The sequence below is a fragment of the Puma concolor genome, chromosome E2 (assembly GCF_028749965.1).
Source record: "Puma concolor isolate L17-30 chromosome E2, mPumCon1.1.hap2, whole genome shotgun sequence".
Taxonomy (NCBI): domain Eukaryota; kingdom Metazoa; phylum Chordata; class Mammalia; order Carnivora; family Felidae; genus Puma; species Puma concolor.
Window position 1 is genome coordinate 60,436,677 of NC_141681.1, and position 22,013 is coordinate 60,458,689.

The 22,013-nt window shown below is 46.5% G+C and overlaps 1 protein-coding gene across 1 annotated transcript; it reads left to right on the forward strand.

Annotated features, from left to right (window-relative positions):
* The first annotated feature begins 637 nt into the window (after positions 1-637).
* Positions 638-4,644, forward strand: ZSCAN5B (zinc finger and SCAN domain containing 5B). Its single transcript, XM_025914456.1, has 4 exons — positions 638-973; positions 2,424-2,627; positions 3,550-3,700; positions 3,971-4,644. Exons 1-4 carry the CDS (start codon positions 638-640, stop codon positions 4,642-4,644), a joined length of 1,365 nt encoding a protein of 454 aa, XP_025770241.1.
* The last annotated feature ends 17,369 nt before the right edge of the window (positions 4,645-22,013 follow it).

Here is a 22,013-nt window from a genome sequence, read left to right on the forward strand (position 1 = left end):
GCTTAAGCAACTGAGCCACCCTGGTGTCTGCACTTAGTTATATTTAATTTATAGTAAAGAACAATATTGTCCCAATTTATAGATACAAAAACTGAGCCCACCTCTGTATATTTCATGCTCAGAACTTAGGGGTCCATTCAGACAATTAAACCACCTTTTACTATAAAGGACATTGGGAAAATAATAGTGGGGCTCACTTTCCAATGTATTAAACACAGACCAGTTGGTGTTTAGTGTTGGGTGAGGGGAGGAAGGGTAAGAAGTTTAATCTTTGGGCACCTGGGTGGCTCAGTTGGTTAAGCATCTGACTCTTGGTTTCAGCTTAGGTCATGCTCTCACGGTTTGTGAGTTCAAACCCCATGTCAGGCTCTGCAGTAACAGTGTGGAACCTGCTTGGGATTCTCTCTCTCTCTCTCTCTCTCTGCCCCTCCCCTGCTTGCTTGCTGTCTCTCTCTTCCTCAAAACAAACAAACAATAAACTAATCTGGTTCATTCCTCCCCCCACCCCCAGACTTGTGAAAAAACAGCCAGTCTACTGCTGAGGAAAACCAGAGTAAATACCTTTAGGTAGGTCTTAATTAGGCACCAGACCTTAGAGAGTTTGCACAGAGCCATACTGGAACATTCTCCTGTAAATATGGCCGCAGACCAGACGTTCTCACGGGAGAAAGCCCAAGGAGCCCTCGCTGGAACGCAAGACAGCAGCTGTGAGCAGTGGCACGTGAGCTTCAGGGCGTTTAGCAGCTCGGGGCGGTCGGACCCTGTGGAGGACCTGAGGAGGCTCTATGAACTCTGCTATCTGTGGCTGCGGCCAGACCTGCACACCAAGGAGCAGATTCTGGATATGCTGGTGATGGAGCAGTTCATGATCTCCATGCCGCAGGAGCTCCAGGTCTTAGTGAAGGAAAGTGCTGTGCAGAGCTGCAAAGACCTGCAGGATGTGCTGAGAAGCAGCCAGCGGCCCAAGAAATGGGTGAGTAGCGCCTTCCTCGTTGCAACGGGAAAGCGGGGGCTGGTATGGGGGACAGGAGGGGCTTTTTCTGGGCCCAGTGGTTCTCGAGTGGAAGGCAGGAGACACTCAGCAATGTCTAGAGACATTTCTGGCTGTTGAACAGGGAGGAGGGGGGACATTACTGGCATCTGGTGGGCTTCGTGAGTCGGCACACCTTACTGTCACTTAACCCTGCCCTACCTCTCACGGGGACAGTTGTGTAAGGGACGTTCCAGACACTCAAGGAGAAAGGCTGAAACCGGTCCACTGGCCCCACAATTCTTGGTATTGCCAGAGACCCTCTTAAAAGTGGTCCTACCTGAGTAAAGCAGCTACAGGGTGCAGAGAGGTGCATTGGATGTGTTGTCATGGCAACTAGAGTCCTGGGAAGATGCTGAGGAAGGGAGGGGGTTGGGATAGTAGGTTTTTGACTGGATTGGGTTCTCAGATCAACTAGTGATACTGGGGGGTGGACCATCCTTTGCTTTGGGGGTTTTCTTGTGCATTGTAGGGTGGTTTGCAGCATCCTTGTGTCAGTGGCAACTTCCCCTAGTTGTGAAAATCAAACCTCACCACGCCACCCCATCCCCCCAAAATCTCTGGTGGTTGCCAAATGTCTCATAGGGTCAAAACTTTGGCTCTTGGGTAAGAATCACCAGACCAGGTAAGATTATTTATGTGGGAACATTTTCCATCATGGTGGGTTGAGTGTGCCTTTATCCTTTGTAGAAAAAGGAAGGGTTCAGAAGGATCTAGAAGGGAATAGGACCTGGTGTGCCACATGCATATTTGTTCCAGTCACAGGGGATGGGTTCCTCTATAGGTAATTTTGTAACCAGTGGACAGGAGGGAACTAAGTCCAACATGGCAAATCCCCCTTTCCCTGTGTACTCTGGTAGGAGATGAAATCCTCCAGGGGGTGAGCCAAGAATGGAGATTACAAGCTTCCACAACATCGTGGAAAAATAGCTGTGAAAACTGTAAGGTTTTAATCTGGAAATATTGATAAAGAGATTTAAGACCAGCTGGGTGACACGTAGGTCAAACATTGGCAGCCTCACTTGGGGGAGGGGTTGGGTTTTTCACAGCACCATGTTGCATGTGCCTAGATCAGGAGGACAGTTTGAGGGCTGAGTATTAGTATTAGTATTAGCTGGGGCAGTGGGAAATAAAAGGGAGGTATTGAAGTTGATTAGATATTGTGGCTAGCCCAGTAGTTAGCTGCCCAACAGAAGGGGATGGGGTAATTTCACCTTCACCCCCTAGGGGTGCATTTGACAATGTTTGGAGACATTTTTGGTTGCCATTTTAAACAAGTTATTCCAACAAATTGAATGTGTGGTAGAATGCGCACTGTACAAGAGAGCTACCTTCTGGTTCTTACAGAGTCTGATCTTGTTTTATTTTCCCCCCTCTCCCCCACCCCCCACAGACCATAGTTAGCATAGAAGGACAGGAATTTCTCATGCGAAGTTCAGATGTTCAGATGGCCAACACCGAGGCTGGTGACAGGGATCTTGTGACAGACTTGTCCAAGAAGCCCCAATCCTCTGGGTGTGAGATACATCCAGAGAACATCCAGGTCAGCAGAGAGCTACAGAACCTGCCAGGAACCAGTGAACCATCAAAGAGGCAGGTGAGTGTGATGCTCTCCTCAATCTCTAGGGAGTGGTGGCAGAAGGTACCAGAAGTGTGTGCAGCTGCTAGAATAATTGGGATATTTAGCACAGCACCGAACTAGGCCCTTTTGCCCTTGGAATTCCCATGGATGCATCAAGTCCCTAGACATTTCTGAGCCTCTGTGGAGAATGAGGACCTTTCAGCCTTTGTCCCCCTGCCATTAAGGCTTTTAGTATTGAGGCTGGAGGACAATAGTGGTGATGAAATGGTGCCAGGTCAATTTGCCACAGGGTAATGAACTGAAAGCTGATTTTTCCATAGTTGAGTTCCTCAAAGGCATTCCATGAAATGACAATCGGCCAAAGGACCAGTTTGGGGACTACTGTCAATAAATTAAAGGAGGGTTCTCACTCGGAGTCGTTTTGCCTCTCAAGACATTTGCAAATGTCTGGAGACCTTCTTGGTTGTCAGAATGGAGGTGGGGATGGGGGGTGCTATTGACACCTGTTGGGTAAGACCAGGGATGCTGCTAATTGTCCCACAACGCATAGGACAGCCTCCCAACAGGGAATTATCCAAAGTACCAGTAGCACTGAGTAGGGACACCTGGACCTAGCGCCATCTTGCTTCCAGAGTCGGACAAGGGGAAGCGGGGTGGCTTTAGGAAGCGTGCTTAGAGAATTAGGCACAAAAGTTGTGATGTGTGGACATGATTTAAAGGCGCAGTGGGTATTGGTTAACAGAGTTCTGAGAATCAGGTGATTATCAGGGGTGATGGGGTGGTCCAAGGGAAGTCGTGAGGATATATTCACAACACTATTATGGAGAAAGTTGGGGTCTCAGATTAGAAAGATGGGCAGGATGGGGAAAGAAGAGACGAGAGCTTTCCACCCCATAATTTAGACACATTGGTAACTACAGCGACTGCCCATTGTCAGGGACAGAACGTTCTCCTGCCTGAGACCATTCCTGGAAAAGGTATACTGGAGGGTCTGAGACCTAAGGAGAACTTGGAGAAGAATCTGACAGAAGACTTGGAAGAGACAAGAATACTTCAATCCCAAGAGCCTCCCTTTCTGAAGGGTCCTGGTGAGCATGGAAACTGGGAAGAGTGACTTCTCTGCTGGGGAGGGGGCTGGGGATCAAGCATTGACATCTCTTGGTGGTGCTGGTGGTGGGGAGGCTCTCAAATGCCTTCTCCATCACTGATTTCCAGAGCGTCCTACATACAACCCAATCTCAAGTTTGTTGATTGATGAGAAGTTCTTAGCCCACCTCTTAGTGATTGGTTCAAATAAGGTTGGTATCGTTGAAAATGCTCTTTATTAAGTGTTGTTGTGTTAACCCTTCTTTCAACAGCTCCCATGAAGACTCTCCAAGAAGGAACCCATATTAAAAATGTGGATGCCGAAAAGCCTTCCACACAGGTTTCAGAGAGACAAGTGTCCACTCAGAATGGGAAGAGAAGAGATTCCCGGAAGACTCAAAGAAGTTCCAAAAGGAGAAAACAGGAAAACACCTCCATTTCCCAAGATGTGGCCACACATTTGGACACAGGAGAATTTTCAGGACAGCCTGTGTCATCAGTTCATCCTGTTGGGAAAAAAGCCACGGGAGGGACATCAAATGTCTGTAGCCTCTGTAAGAAAGAATTTCGTTATAAATCTCAGTTTTCCATCCACTGGAGGACACACACGGGAGAGAGACCCTTTAAATGCAACACCTGTTCTGGGAGTTTCATGCAGACTTCAGACCTCCGAGTTCACCAGCGAATCCACACAGGCGAGAAGCCTTACTGTTGTGAAATCTGCCTCAAGACGTTCACCCACGACTCCACCCTGCGGAGCCACAAGAGGATCCACACAAAGGAGAAGCCCTATGTGTGTGAAGAGTGTGGGAAAGCTTTCAGCCACAAAGGGAACCTCAATGTTCACCAGCGCACCCACTCTGGGGTAAAGCCCTACACGTGTCATGAGTGTAATTGTGCCTTTCGTCAGCTGGGCACTTTTAAGCGCCACCAAAAAATACATTAAAAAATGACTTCCCAATGATTCCACCATCAGATTTAAGTCCCTTCTGCTCCAAGAAGGAAGTTAATGGCGATTTGTCACCTATTTTATAAAAATGACATATGATATTGTGAGCACTTACAAGGTTTCTGGAACACAGTAGATGTTCCATAAATGTTAATTTATGGAGGATCTTGGAATGATGACATCTTCCTTATGGGTTTTCATTTTCTGTTTTAATTATGTCCCATTGTTTCCTTATAAGGCTTTTTGGTTTATGAAGGCAAATCTTATTGTCAATATTTCCTTATAAAGATGGTGGCTGCTGAATATCTTTCTGTTATCCATTATTTTTATTAATGTTTAGTTTTGAGAGAGACAGAGCGTGAGCAGGGGAGGGGCAGAGAGAGAGGGAGACACAGAATCTGAAGCAGGTTCCAGGCTATGAGCTGTTACTACAGAGCCTGACCCGGGACTCAAACTCACAAACTGCAAGATCATGACCTGAGCTGAAGTTGGACACTTAACCGACTGAGTCACCCAGGCGCCCTAAAGTTTATTTTGAGATAGCGCAAGCAAGCACAAGCTGGGGAGGGGCAGAGAAAGGGAGAATCCCAGGCAGGCTCCAAGCTGCACAAGGGGCCTGACATGGGGCTCCGTCTCATGACCACGAGATCATGACCTGAGCTGAAACCAAGAGATGAACATTCAACCGACCCGAGCCACCCAGATCCCCCTCCTGTTATCCATTACTCCCTTGTAAAATAGGATGATCCAGGTAGGGTGGCCAGATTAAATATGAAATACTCAATGAAATTTGGATCTCAGATGAACATTTTCTTAAAGTGTAAACATGTTCTGAATCATCACATACCACCGAACAATTCAACTAGACATTTTTAGAGCAAGTTTAGATTCAACAAAACAGCACAGAGTACAGAGATTTCCTAGAGGCCCCCGGTCCCCAGTCAAACACATCCTCCCTTAACCATCAGCATCCCCTATCAGAGTGGTGGCGTTTGCTACAGTTGATAAGCCTACACTGATGTCATTTTCACCCAGAGTGTATACTTTAGGGGTCACTCAGTGTTACACATTCTATGGGTTTAGACAGGTATGTGACATTCACCCACCCTTGTAGTCTCATACAGAGTAGTGTCACTGCCCTAAAAATCCTTTGTGCTCTGCCTGTTCTGCTTTGTCACTTGCATCCTGGATGTTTGGCTAAATTTGGCAAACTGTAATTTCCCACATTGACTACAGAGGCATTGTGAGACACTCATTAGTAGGTCACCTTAATTTAGTGACATGGGCATCCCCCGAGGGCCTTGTTAAGCCACAGGTGAGCAGGCCCACTCTAAACTGAGTTTTAGGGTGCCTGGGTGGCTCAGTCACGGTGCAGCATCCAACTCTTTCTTGGCTTCGGCTCAGGTCATGGTCTCGTGGTCATGGATCATACCCCTGCATCAGGCTCAGCGTTGAGTGTGGAGCCCGCTTGGGATTCTCTCTTCCCCTCTCTGCCCCTCCCCTGCTTGTGTCCTCTCTTTCTCTCAAAATAAAACTTTAAAAAAGAAAGTGTTTTTTAAAAAGCTGAGTTTTAGAACAGTTTTCCCAAGCCCACAGGATTCCCTCACGTCCTGCACCATTTCCTCTAACCTTGTGCACCACATGGAACAATCTGTCAACTGTTAATATGTTGGAATAGTCCCATACTTTACTGATTTCCTTGATTTTCACGTGATGTCCCGTTGCAGCCTCCTATGCAGGATCCAGCACTACGTTTCCCTGTCAAACCTCCTTAGGTTCCTCTTGGTGGTGACAGTTTCTCAGATTTTCCCTGTCTTTAGGGACCTGAGAATCTGCACTTGGAAGAAGTTCCCAAATGATGCTGATGCTCCTGCTCTTGGGACCTTTTGAGAAAAGCAAGTTTAGCTCCTAGGTGGGGTCCAGTAACTTTCAAAGCTCTGGGTCTGTCACTTCCCACAGGAGGTGGCCTTTTACACAAGTCCTCCTGTTTGTAAGGAGGGTTTAAAGTCCTTCCCTGGGGCAGGCTCCCCATCTGAAATCCTGTGTGGACTTGCTCTTCACCCAGAAACTTCAGGCTCTGAGCGTTCTTGGAGCTGAGCAGGAGGTAGTTCTCCATCATGGCGATTAAGTCCGACTTTCTTCACCAGACCTGGGAAATGTTTTGATGATACAACCTTGTTTGTTTTCATCGTAGGGACTCTCATCAATGAGCCTCACCCCATTTTCCAATGTGTCTGCATGTTGGAGCCATCTGGAGAGTTAAAACAAAACCAGAAAACCACCCATGCATGGGGGCCACACTCAGAGATAAGAATTTGGCTGGTCTGGAGTGTGGCCTGGGCATTGAGAGGGTTTTCTTTTCTTTTTTTTTTTTTTTTTAATGTTTGTTTATTTTTGACAGAGTGAGCATGAGCAGGGGAGGGGCAGAGAGAGGAAAGAGAATCCCAAGCAGGCTCCATGCTGTGAGCGCAGAGCCTGACTCATTGCTCAAACTCCTGAACCGTGAGGTCATGACCTGAGCTGAAATCAAGAGGCAGACGCTTAACCGATTGAGCCACCCAGGCGCATCCCAGGCATTGGGAATTTTGAAGGCTCCTCAGGTGATCCTATGTGTGGCTGACTCTGCCAGCTCAGAGTCTTCTGATTGCCCATTGTAGTTACCTAGGGACTCCTATGGCTTGTCACACCACAAGGTCCCCTTCCCCACTGAAACCCATGAGGCCATTTCAATGGCTTCACAGCCCACCTCCATGGCCAACAGAGAGGATGAACATTGCTGTGTGTTCAGAGAGGTCTGCGATCCTGCCCCCTCCCCCCTGCTGCTTTCTCCATGCCTCCCGGGGGATAGTTAGGATTTAGTGGAAGGTGACCGGGTCAAGTGTGATCAACCATTCAATCGCTCCTACCCTCTGGGTGTGGGCCGGGACCAGATGCATCCCACACGACTGTGGTACTCGATAGAAATTAAATAACAATCAGGCTCTAGCCCAAACCTACTGAATTAGAAACCCTGGGGGGGTGGGGGGGTGGGCGGGCAGTGCCTGGTTCCATCTTACAAGCCCTCCAGGGGGATTCTAATACGCCCTGAGATTTTCCAACCACTGTCCTTCAACATTGGTTCTTAGACTGTCAATCACGCAGTAGAGTTTTGCTTTGTTTTTTAAAAACAGTGCCCAGAGGTCCCATGGACCCTGGATCCAGTCTATTAAAAGATGCATAAGTGGGGCGCCTGGGTGGCTCAGTCGGTTAAGCGGCCGACTTCAGCTCAGGTCATGATCTCACGGTCCGTGAGTTCGAGCCCCGCGTCGGGCTCTGTGCTGACAGCTCAGAGCCTGGAGCCTGTTTCAGATTCTGTGTCTCCCTCTCTCTGACCCTCCCCCGTTCATGCTCTGTCTCTCTCTGTCTCAAAAATAAATAAACGTTAAAAAAAAAAAAAAGATGCATAAGTGGCACAAGGCCAATGTATTTAGACGTCTAGAGTGACACAGGTGTGTAGAGACGTGTTTTTACTTCTATCCAGCCTGTCCTCTTCTCACTTGGGCTTCCTTCCCCCACATCCCCACTAAAAGAGCTCTTATCAGAGCCGACAGTGATTTGGGTCTCCTTGAAGTCAGTCGTCAAACTCAGTGCAGCCGGTGATGGAACCGGCCATTCTGTTCGAGAAGTGAATCAAGTACCACACCAAAGATGGCCCGTGGGACTAAGACAAGCTCTGGTCTCTGGCTTAGAGACCCCTCCTCCACATTCTTCTTGCCCTATTTGCCGCGCGGAACCCCCCACAGATATGGAAGCGGACAACTGTAAATTACCCTTCCCACTTGCATTCGGGGCTCAGATCTTTGGAGAAACAGTCTCCTCTGAGCCCGCAGGTGTTAAATAAATCTCCGATCTACCAAAATGTCCAAGTGCCGCTTGATTTTTCCGCCAGTGTTCCAGCCTTGTTCCGTAACAATTCTACCCTCTTAAAAACCCCTCGTCCCCTTGGCTCGCTCTTCTCCAGCTGGCTTCTCCTCTTCCTTCTCTGCCTCACATCCCCCTTTTGTCCCAGATTTCTAAATAGTGGCATACCTTTGTTACAGGTAAAAAAAAAAAAAAAAAAAAAAAAATCTATATCTATATCTATATCTGTATATATATATCTATATCTACATCTATATATATCTATATATCTGTGTATATATATATATATATATCTCAGGTTGTTAGAATGAAAAAAATATTTTATTAGGTTGTGCACACACAATGGAGTAATTATAAAACATAGAAAAAATAAAAGAAACACTTTTAAAAACCTTACTTACTGGGTGACTTAGCTCAGCATTCCGACTCTTGATGTCGGCTCAGGTCATGACCTCACAGCTCTGTGAGATCGAGCCCTACATTCATCAGGCTCAGAGCGGAGGGAATCCTGCTTGGGATTCTCTCTCTGCCCCTCCCTCACTCACACACCCTCTCTTAAATAAACTTTAAGAAAAAAGGCTGCTTCCAATATCCAGAGATATTAGTTGTTAGTATGCTCTGTTTCTTACCTTTTAATAATTTAATTTTATTTGCAACTCGCAGAATTGTATTGACACTATTATAAATTTTTAAAAAATTTTTTTTAACCTTTATTTATTTTTGAGAGAGAGAGAGACAGAGCACGAGCAGGGGAGGGGAAGAGAGAGAGGGAGACACAGAATCTGAAGCAGGCTCCAGGCTCCGAGCTGTCAGCACACAGCCTGACGCGGGGCTCGAACCCACAAACTGTGAGATCATATCCTAAATTGGACACTTAACCGACTGAGCCACCCAGGCGCCCCATGAACGTTTTATTTTTTTTAACTTTATTTACTTATGTAAGTAACCTATACCTAATGTGGGGCTCAAACTCATGACCCCGAAATCAAGAGTCACATGCTCTCCTGACTGAGCCAGCCAGGTCCCCCATTTTGAACATTTAAAAAAATGTCCCTTTTTTTTTTTAATTTATTTACTTATTTTGAGAGAGAGAGAGAGAGAGAGAGAGAGAGAGAGAGAGAGAACATGAGCCAGGAAGGGGCAGAGGGACAGAGAGAATCCCAAGCAGGCTCCACACTGTCAGCCCAATGTGAGGCTCGAACTCATGAACCATGAGATCACGGCCTGAACCAAACTCGAGTCAGATGTTTAACCAATTGAGCCACCCAGGTGCCTCTGAACATTTTAAATTCTAAAATAATTGATTTTAGGGCTAATTTGTATATTTTTTGTGACAACGTCCAGTAGATGGCAGCAAAGACCTTCCACCGGGTTGTGTTCGCTGGTTCTTCCACCAACGTTTCCAATAACCAGTGTTTCCACCGGAAAATGGTTTTCTACCAACGAATGAATAGCTCTTAAAAAAGTAAATCTTTCTGCTGTTAGTGTGGGGCTAAATTTGATCCTTCATATGGTAGTTCACATGATTTGTAGTTTTTTCCCTTTACTAGAATTGCGCATTTAAATTTTTTCATGAAATATTTTGTTATACAGTTTTTATTAATCCCAAAGTATTACACAGAGATAAAATTGTGATTACTGATAATGATCTTCTAATTAGACTATAACCCATTTTATTTGTTAATGCAATTTTATCAGACTGAAACTGTCATTTTCCATATTTTATTTATTTATTTATTTATTTATTTATTTAAATTTGAGACAGAGCGCACACACACAGAGGAGGGGGAGGGGCAGAAGGAGAAAGGGAATCTTAAAAAAAAATTTTTTTTTAATGTTTATTTATATTTGAGAGAGAGAGAGAGACAGAGTGCAATCAGGGGAGGGACAGAGAGAGGGAGACACAGAATCCGAAGCAGGCTCCAGGCTCCGAGCCATCAGCACAGAGCCCCACGCAGGGCTCGAACTCACAGACTGTGAGATCATGACCTGAGCTGAAGCTGGACGCTTAACCAACCGAGCCACCCAGGCGTCCCTATGTCTTTTATTACCTTTTATTTACAATGACATCCCCAGATGCTAGCACAGAGCCCAGCAATAGCCCCGTAAACATTGTGTAGTCATTGAGAAAGAATAAGATAGATCTTTGTCTACTGCTCTGGCAAAACGTCCATCACAAACTGATAACTGGAGAAAACAAAAAGCGGGTTACTTCACTACAGACTTGATGTGTTCTGCATTTGCATATTGGAGACTGGGAACAGGTGTGTGCATCCATTCAGGCGAGAAGAAGGACTACGGCAAACTGCCAACAGGGTTAAGGTGAAGAGGGGAAAAAGGAGAGGAACCGGCAAGGAGATATGAACTTTCTCTGTATTTCTAAAGCTGCTCTTTGGAAACAGTTAAGGTACTTTTATTTTAGTGTAAAAGCTTTCGGTGACTCTGTAGTGAAAAAGTACACAAACTTGTGTCTCACTTGAGACTCCGAAAATGTAAATGTTGAGCCCGAGTGTGGTCGAGATCCTGTTGGGAACCTGGGAGGTGGGGATCAGGGAAGCGAAAGGTGTGACTTGGAGAAAAGTTTGTCCTCTGGCCACAGAGAGTAACACCCCACCCCCTTCCAGCAACTCCTGCCCTCACGCAAGCTGGGAAAACAAAAACAGCCTCAGCATTCACAGGTGGCTTCTGCCTGATTGCAGCCTGATGTAACTCTCCTCTTGCGATTTCAAAGTTTTAATTCCCTCACAAGTGTTTAAATTTATTTATTCCCAAAGTTCTCTTGCCTGTGGCCCAAGAGGTTTTCCCTCTGGCATCTCAACGCCGCCCTCCTGCCCCTGAAAACAAGAAAGCTGTTTTTCCTGCCAGTCCCACGTTGGGTTGAGTGGATTGTAATTACCTAGCTGCAGCAATGATGAAGAACACAGCCTCCCCTACTTTCAGGGTCCCTGTGAGGGTTGTTAGGGCGATTTTAATGAGCCCCAGAGCACGAGGCTCACTTTCTGCCTGTCGTGGCGCTAAATTGCCATCAGAAAGTTCACTCTGAAGTTCTGGAAAACATTGTTGATTGGCAGCCTCCAGGGTGGCCTGCTTCCTTTCAATGGCTTATTTTAAAAACAGTGATCATTGTCTGCTTCTGACCATAAAGATAATATACATATGTTTATCGAATACATTTTAAATACACGGGGAAAGAGTAATGGAGAAAAAGCCACCCATAATCCCATCCTGTAGAGACAGGCGGATTTGATATTTAGAGTGTGTCCTTCTGATATTTTTTCTATGTGTGTGTGTGTAATAGACACATTTATAGATACATGTACGCATCATATATGTGTGTGTATAATAGACACATTTATAGATACATATATACATCATATATCTGTGTGTATAATAGACACATTTATAGATACGTGTATACGTCATATATGTGTGTGTAATAGACACATTTATAGATACATGTATACATCATATGTGTGTGTAATAGACACATTTATAGATACGTGTATACATCATATGTGTGTGTAATAGACACATTTATAGTTACATGTATACATCATATGTGTGTGTAATAGACACATTTATAGATACGTGTATACATCACATATGTGTGTGTAATAGACACATTTATAGATACATGTATACATCATATGTGTGTGTAATAGACACATTTATAGATACATGTATACATCATATATGTGTGTGTGTAATAGACACATTTATAGATACATGTATACATCACATACGTGTGTAATAGACACATTTATAGATATGTGTATACATCATATGTGTGTGTAATAGACACATTTATAGATACATGTATACATCATGTGTGTGTGTAATAGACACATTTATAGATACATGTATACATCATATCTGTGTGTGTGTAATAGACACATTTATAGATACATGTATACATCATATGTGTGTGTAATAGACGCCTTTATAGATACTTGTACACATCATATATGTGTGTGTCATAGACACATTTATAGATACATGTATACATCATACACACACACACACACACGTGTAACAACCCACATGGATGGATACATGCACTATGTAAATATCAGCAGGTGTCATGATGGCCCATCTGTACCAGATGGTAAAGAAAAGCAAACCAGTTGCTTTGGGGGTTCCGCCCAAAAGGAAACACGAGATGAGCAACGGGTCTGAAGGTGGAAATTAAGTGCTCACTGTTAGCAGTCCGTGAGGTCTGTGGGGCATCCAGGGAGACGCTTGGGGTCCACGGATACTGAGGCATAGGGCCCAGGAGTGCACCCCAGACTCGGCCGTCCACTCCGGAGGGGTTCATGAGCCCAGTTAGCTGAGAGTGTGGGGATCAGGTACCAGAGGAAGGACAAAGGGAAGGAAAAGCAAGGCCCAGGGGGACGGTGGGGGTGGCTGGGTCAGGACAGCACAGCAGAGTTTTGAGGGATGCTGAGGCGTGACAGTTCCTGGAAGCAGGTGACTCCTCGGGGCTGGAGGACACTGGAGAAGAAGCCAAGGGCTGATCTCCATGTTCTCAGGAGAAGTTATGGGAAGGACATGGAAGGCTTGTTTCTGGGACATGGGCTGCGGAGTCCCTCCAGTACTGGACAGATGGCTGGCATGCAGGAACTAGACGCCCTCCGTGCTCACCTGACTGGCAACGGGCCGCCTCTCACCCTGGTCCCTTCCAACTGCCCCCATCTGATCTTGCTGGACACAGGCCTGGGAGGACCCGCAAACCTCAGGCAGGCTTCAAGAACCTTGCCCCGCCTCTGCCCCCTGGTGCTGTCCCTAGGGAGTTACAGGAGTGCCGTTTTGCATCAGTGAAGCCCACCCTTCCCCTTAGCCCTCGTCCAGCCACCCGTACAGCCTAGACCCGTGTGCACACTGTGGGGACTGACAGACTGACAGAAATCAGAGTTCCTGCCCGTGAAGACCTTACCGTCTGTGGAACGGAGGCCAGGGACACACAAACACATCCGCTTCGTGTCTCAAGGACGGTCATGGCACTTCCTCCCATCTCATGTGCTCTAAACTAGCCGGTTCCTGGTGGAGAAATGGGTCTGATTTCCTTTTCCTTGTGTCTGAGGGTGGGGGAGGGATTGGGAGGTGATTAGCTTGCACCCAACAGAAAGTGGCAGCAGGGATAATTCCCCCTGTTCCTTATTTGCACAGAAGGCCCAAGCTGGCCTCCCTTGTCCCGTTGCCCTTGCCCTGAGGCTGCCATGTTGTGACAGAGACCCAACTAGCCCATTCCACGCTGGAGACGCCCTGGACAACACGGAGAGAGAGAGGTGGCCGCCAACCACCTGTCACTGGTACTTCTGGCTCCAGTCACCCTGTGAGAGAGCCTGAGCCAGACCACCCAGTGGGGTCCTCCCTGAATTCCTGACCTTCAGAAGCTACGACAGGTACTCAAATAACTGTTGCTGATTTGAGTCACTGAGTTTTGGGGTGACCCGTTCCTCCATGACAGGTAACTGGAGCAGCGTCACATCTTCCCACCCTGCACTTCTGACCCCGCCCTGCCCCTGCTTTGTCCTCCAACGGTCCCCCCAAGGGTGTTCATCTGCACAGTCCCAAGGACATTCTCTTCCGGATCTGGTCTCTGTTTATTCCAGGCTCTCCTCTATCCTTCCTCGAATCTGCCCTCTGCCCTTCCTGTCTGTGAGAAGAACACACAAAATGCACGAAGCCATGTGAGTTCCAAATTTTAGCGCCTGAAAATTCACACGTCTGAGGGGCTTTTTAAAAGTGTCTTTGTAAGGATTTTCATATTTGGGATTTGGGGTGTGTGCCCAACAGTTGATCTGAAAGTGGAGGATGGGTTCAGATCCTGCCTCCCTCACCTACTGGCTTGGTGACTTTGGATCATAAAATATCATAAATAAATATGAATATAAACAAGTATTACAAAATGGTATTTTAGGCCTTTTTAAGTTTTTTTAAGAATCCTGTCACCTCCTATCTGCTCCGAAGGCACAGACATTGTTCTGCTGGAAGAAAGTTTTTATTTATTTTTTTTTCTTTTTTTTTCCTCTCTCTTTTTTTTAAACATTTATTTATTTTTGAGACAGAGACAGAGCACGAACGGGGGAGGGCCAGAGAGAAAGGGAGACACAGAATCAGAAGCAGGCTCCAGGCTCTGAGCCATCAGCCCAGAGCCCGACGTGGGGCTCGAACTCACGGACCATGAGATCGTGACCTGAGCTGAAGTCGGACGCTTAACCGACTGAGCCACCCAGGCGCCCCTGGAAGAAAGTTTTTAAATTGTAGCTTCAAAAACTCGTAGACTTTGGGGGCACCTGGGTGGCTCAGTGGTTAGGCGTTTGACTCTTGGTTTTAGCTCAGGTCATGATCTCACAGTTTGTGAGATCGAGTCCTGAGTCGGGCTCTGCGCTGACAGTGTGGATCTGTCTCTCTCTGTCTCTCTCTGCCCCTCCCCTGCTCAAACGTGGTCCTTCTCTCTCAAAATAAATAAATAAAGGTGAAAAAAACCCCTTGTAGTTTAAAAAAAATTACGTCATTTCCATCAGCAGTTAAGGAAACAAATATATGGAAACAAAAATAAATCTTTAGAATATTTCCCACCAGTCTTTGGCTCTTGATTTAGTTCATTTGTGGTTGGTAGAAACGAGCAATACTATGAAGAACTTTGCCCTTTCTGATCTGCTGGGGGCAAATATTTCTAAAATGCATCATTTGGACATAGCGTCCTGCAGAAGAGACGCTAGGGGCTAATGGAAACGCGTGGGTTTCTATGTCATGTGTGTCCTTCACGTTCTTCCCACTCTTTTCTGCCTCAGGGGCTTTGCACAAGCTGTAGCCAAGATACTCCTGCCCCAGATCATCACCCATTCAGACCTAAACCCGAGGCACCACCCTGGTGAGGCCTTCCCGGACAACCTCCCTCTGACGGAGCATCTCCATGCCCTCACTCTCTGCCACATGACCCTATTTTATTGACTTTCTTTGCAGCAATGACCAGGACCCAAGTCATATTACCGTTTGTCTTCTTACACTAGAACGTAAACTCTTTAGAGCCAGACATGGTGCATTCCCAATACCGAGACTACTTGGTGCATGATTTTGTGTTGACCTTACACTTTCTAGGCCTTAGTTTCCTCATCTATAAAGTGGGACCCATACCAGCTCCTATCTTGTAGGGTTGTAGGAGTTACTAGGTGACAAGACCCTTAGAAGGGTGTCAGGCTTGTAGTCAGTGCTGTAAAAAGCATTAGCTATTCCTGTGATGCTTCAATTTCTACTTCTCGGGAAATTGAGGACCAAAAAGGAAAAATACTATGTCCAAGTTCACAGACCAGGAGGTGGAGGAGTTGAGGCTTGATCCTACGGCTTTCTGATTCCACAGTTTGGCTCACTCCCATTACACAGTGCAAGCCCCTTCTGGGCAAATCTCTTAAGCTCATCATTCCCTCGTGTGTTCAGTGGGGGGGGGGGGGGGACAAGAGAGTCCAATGGACCCTCCATCCAGCATAGGTGTGTGGAAACTGAGCAGAGAGCCAGCCCGAGCCTAGGAAGTGGGTTGTCGATGGCAGGACCTAGCCGTTGGCTTGAGATTCTTTGGAAGTTGGGGTAAGGAGGCCAGACTGCCCGGTGACAGAAGCAGGTCACACTAGCTGATGTGACCACCCGTGTGGGTGTAGTCTGTGGGAGTAACGGCCCCTGTGATGGGGACACAGTGCTCATCCCTCCCACCGTGACCAAGCTCTGGGATTGCTTCAGGAACTGCATGGAAGGATTGAACTGTTTTCATTAATTTCCCTGTAAAGAGCTGGGGGGTGGGGGCTGCTGCTGCTGATTTAATTTTTATTTATTTTTATTTTTTATTTATTTTTTTTTCAACGTTTATTTATTTTTGGGGGGACAGAGAGAGACAGAGCATGAACGGGGGAGGGGCAGAGAGAGAGGGAGACACAGAATCGGAAACAGGCTCCAGGCTCTGAGCCATCAGCCCAGAGCCTGACGCGGGGCTCGAACTCCTGGACCGCGAGACCGTGACCTGGCTGAACTCGGACACTTAACCGACTGCGCCACCCAGGCGCCCCTGCTGATTTAATTTTTAAATTGGGTTAGTTTTTTTTTTATGTTTATTTATATTTTTGAGAGAGAGACAGAGCGTGAGCGGGTAGGGGCAGAGGGAGAAGGGGACAGAGGATCGAACTCACAAACCATGAGATTCTGACCTGAGTGGAAGTCGGACGCATGATGGACTGAATCACTCAGGCAGCCCCTAAATTGGGTTAGCTTTAACATGAGCAGTCACTGGGCCTGCACTTTTTTTTTTTTTTTTTTGTAATACAGGATTATATTTGGTTGCTATTTTGAGAAATTTTTAATGTATTTTCCCATGCTTAAAATGTTCTTTTTAAGTTTATTTATTCTTTTGAGAGAGAGAGAGAGAGAGAGAGGGAGAGCAAGTGGGGGAGGGGCAGAAAGAGAGGGAGACAGAGAGAATCCCAAGCAGGCTCTGTGCTGTCAGCGCGAAGCCCAATGAAGGGCTCGAACCCACGAACCATGAGATCATGACCTGAGCTGAAGTCAAGAATCAGTCGCTTAACCAACCGAGCCACCAGGTGCCTCTATGACAAAAACTTTTAAGTTTTGCCTGTAAAACTTTGCAGTTGATGAATATTTGAAGCCTTGGAGATATGCTCAGTTTACAATGTGCATATATAATAAAGTACTTTAAATACTTTATGCACGACATGATCACTTCTTAAGATCTGCATGCATAAGATACCACATATATCATGTATTAAATGTATGTACAATCATGATAGGTCCATATATTGCATTCTTTTTTAATGTTTATTTTTTTAGAGAGAAAAAGAAAGAGAGGGGGAGAGGGGCAGAGAGAGAGAAGGAGACACAGAATCCAAATCAGGCTTCAGGCTCTGAGCTGTCAGCACAGCGCCCAATGCAGGGCTTGAACTCACGGACCGCAAGATCATGACCTGAGCAGAAGTCGGACGCTTAACCATCTGAGACACCCAGATGCCCCTGCATTCTTGATATACATACAGAGACACTATATGCACTGTTCCATGTGTTTTATAGATATATACACAATTAAGCTTTTCAGCAACCTACGAGATTGGAAATACCATTATCCCCATTTTATAGATGAGAAAACTGAGGCACAGAGGGGTTAAGTAACTTGTGCAGGGTACATAGCTAGTAAGTGTTTGGAACACGTATATGCCCAAGAATGTGAAAATAATATTTACCTGTGATCAGAAGTATGACAGGCGTTTTTGCTTGGTTTTCTGAAAATTACAATTTGTCTAGGACAGGGTTTCAAACTTTTCAGTGAAGAATCCAGTAGCAAATATTTTAGGGTTGGTGGGTCAGACGGTCTCTGTCACCGCTACTCAGCTCTGCCACTGGAGCAGGACAGTCCTCCTGCAGTATCTAAATAAGTGGGCTGTGTTCCAATAAAACGTTCTTTCTGGATGCTAGAATTCCCAATCCACACAGTTTTCACTTGTCATGAAATATTCTTTTGTCTCCCCTTCCACCACCCCCAACCACTTAAAAATATAAAAGAACACTTAACTCATGGGCCTCATGATAACAGGAGACAGGCAGGATTTGGCCTTGCGGGTCATGGGATAGCAAGCAGGATGCCCAGCATTTTATCTAGATTGTTGCTTTAAGTAAGCAATGTGGGCAGGAAGAGCAGCACCTACGTCAGCAGCTGGCGGCAGGGGCCCAGGTGTGGGTACTTGCCAGCCTCCGGGCCAGCTGGAGGGCATGTGTGGGCAGTTAGCTTTGCCCTGGGAGTCTGGGAGGACAGCGGGTGACCAGAGTTCCTGTTTGCCTTGGAAGGAGAACGTCCACCCCAAATCCCACCCCACGATGCGCAGATCCGAGCTGGTTCTGAGGATGCCCTTGCTGATTCTGCTTTTCCTGGGACTGGCAGAAGCCTGCATTCCCCGTGAAGGTGATGCCTGCACCCACTCCCCGTCTCCTCTCCATTTCTGCTTACAGTGGACAGGTTCTGTGGCTGGCTCTGGATAGCTTCCTGCGGTCCAGCCAGACTCGCTGCTTCAGGTGTTAGCATCCCTTCTCTCTCTTCCTGGGTGGAGATGGTCGGTGCCTGAGTCCTGGGTACCGACCGTAGCCCTGCCTTGGAGACAGACTTGCATGTGAATCCTGGCTTCCTCAGGGACTCTTGGTGGCTTTGGGGTTGAGACATTGCCTGAATAAGCCTGACTGTCCTCATTGAACCAATGGGAATCATGAAAATCTCCAGCCCATTGGATTTCTGTGTGTCATTGATAAGGTTACATTTGCATAGTGCCTGGGAGTTGACATTATCATGGTTATGGAGTTGTACCGAGACCACAGATCTTTTTATTTTTTTAAGTTTTTATTTATTTATTTTGAAAGAGAAAGAAAGCATGAGCAGGGGAGGGGCAGAGAGAGGGAGGATAGAGTGAGAATCCCAAGAAGGCTCTGCCCTTACATCCCCAGTGCAGGGCTCAAACCCACGAAATGTGAGATCACGACCTGAGCCAAAGTTGGACGCTTAACCGACTGAGCTACCCAGGTGCACCAAGACCCCAGATCTTTACCATATAAAGACACCATATGTTAGAAAGAGGACTTGAGAGTCTTGTCACAAAGCTGAGTTCCTATTGCCTCATTTGTCCGGCAAATATTCATTGAGTTCCTGGTTCGTTCCCTGTGCTCAATGCTGGGAACGCAGTGGCTGAAAAAGACAGACATAGTCTCATCTTCATGGAATTTGCGTGTTACACGAATAAGCACATCACAGTGTGGCCACTGGGAGAAGTCCTCTTTGGATAAGTGACATTTGAGGCAAGACGCTGATGGTGGGTGGGAGCTAACATCAGAGTTAGGGAGATGGTTCAGGGTGGGGGAATTGGCACATGCAAAGATCCTAGGGCAGGAGGACACTGGGTCCATTCCTGGATCTAAGAGAAGCCAGTGTGTCTGGAGCAAGGTGGACAGGGAGAGGTGCATGGTGGGTGGGGATTGTTACACATAAGAGTGGAGAGAAGGCAGAAACTAGCACACATGGGGTCTTGTGAGTCAGATCAGGGATGTGGATATTATAAGTGCCACAGGAAACTGCTGAAAGTCTTTCAGAAAGGGAATGTCATATTTAGGTGTGTGTGTGTGTGTGTGTGTGTGTGTGTGTGTGTGTGTTTAAATGATCAGTGTTGGTCCTGAAGAACAGATTGGTCGGGAACCAGAACAGAAGCAAGGACACCAGGTAGGAGATGGTTGCAATCCTCAGGGTGGAGGTGAAGGAGTCGGAGGTATCTAGGAGCAAGGGTATATAAGACTGAATGATAGATGAGGCTGGAGGTTAGGGAAAGAGAGAAGAAAGACTCCAATAATTTCATTCATTCATTCGTTCGTTCGTTCGTTCGTTCATTCATTCATTCAGTTTTGCAGTTGGATAATTGAGGCTACCCGTAACCAAGATGTACCACAACTGATTGTTTCTAATGTTTTATTTATTCTTGAGAGAGAGAGAGAGAGACAGACAGACAGACAGACAGAGCATGAGCAAGGGAAGGGCAGAGAGAAAGAGAGAGGGAGACACAGAATTGGAAGCAGGCTCCAGGCTCTGAGCTGTCAACACAGAGCCCGACGTGGGGCTCAAACCCACGAGCCGTGAGATCATGACCTGAGCCGAAGTCAGATGCTCAACCAACTGAGCCACCCAGGTGCCCCTACAACTGATTTTTTAAACTTTATTTTAGACGTACAGAAAAGTCACACAACTAGAGTTCCTAAACAGCCTTCTCCCAACCTCCCTTAATGTTACCATCTTACCCAACCTAGTATAGTGATCAAAGCCAGGAGCTCAACACCACTGCAAAACTACTACCTAAATTACAGACTCTATTCAAATTTCACTAGTTTGCCCACAAGTGAGGATCCAGTCCAGGAGCCCACATCTCACTAAGTCATGACGTCTCCCCAATCTCGCCTTTAGTCCTTAGAACTCGTGGCTGACTTGGCCAATCTTTCATGACCTTGACCCTTCCCAAGAAGAGTCTTGGTCAGACACTCTGAAGAATGTCCCATTCTGAGCTTGTCTGAGGTTATCTCACGATCACATTGAGGTTATGCAGTTTGGGCAGGAAAGTCCCAGAAGTGGTGCTATGCCCTGCTGTGTGCATTTCTTCAAGGACGTTGATGTGTGTCATTACCTGCAATGTTAACCTTGATCACTTGGTTGAGGTGGTGTCTGCCAGGGTTCTCCACAGTCCAGTAACTATTTCCCTCATTGTAATTAATGAACATCGTGGGGGGGCGGGGATAGTGGGAGACTATGCACAATATCCTATTTCTCCTCAAACATTTGTCCACCAATTATAGCATCCACCTGTGGATCTTGCCTGCAAAAATGATCATGGTGGTAGTTGCTCTGTGCTGATTTTCTATTTCCGGTATTCCTTCTACATGTATTAATTGGAATTCTTGTGTAAGAAAGAGCTGACCCATATGTTCTCTTTATTTATTCGAGTAGTTACTTATATCATTGTGAACACATGGATATTTAATTAACAAAAAATAACATCACTTTTTGATGGGCGGGAGGGTGATGACCACAAGTTCTCTTTGGGACACGCTATGTTGGAAGAGTCCGTAGGAAGTTCAAGAAATCCACGGGGCGCCTGGGTGGCTCAGTTGGTTAAGCATCCGACTTCAGCTCAGGTCATGATCTCACGGTCCGTGAGTTCGAGCCCCGCGTCGGGCTCTGTGCTGACGGCTCGGAACCTGGAGCCTGTTTCAGATTCTGTGTCTCCCTCTCTTTCTGGCCCTCCCCCGTTCATGCTCTGTCTCTCTCTGTCTCAAAAATAAAATAAACGTTAAAAAAAAAAAGAAATCCATAGGTCACGAGTTCTGTGAGAGCAGGGCTTGAGATATCTTGTTAACTCTGGACCAACACCTCTCTCCCCAGGCGGTACCGCAAATGCCTACAGGGCAGGGGCTGAGTCTGAGTCACCCACATCACCAACACCAGGCATATGGCAGTGGTCAGAGTCTGTGCCAAATAAGTGTTGGTTGGGTGAATGATGGATGGATGGTGGGTAGACCTGAGTAGTGGTTGGGTTATCTGTCTTCTTGATCATGACAGTGATCTAACACCAAATTCTCTCCCTGCTTCCTGCTCCTGTTGGCATCCGGATGGCTGACACTTCCGCATCCAGTGGCCATTGAAGAAAAAAGTAAGAACTGTGTGAACCCCCAAGTTTGTATTCCCACAGCTAACTAACTCCTCTCAGATTCCTTCTGATGTCAAGACCCCTCAGGGAATTCTGGGGAAAGGTGGGACTCGGGTCTGCCACACAGGCTTTGTCTTGGGGGCAGGGCATAACTCTAAGTGGTAAAGGCAGATAAATGCTCCAAGAAGGAATAAATAAATTAACTGAGATAAGTAATGTTAGCATTAACCCTATTCTCTC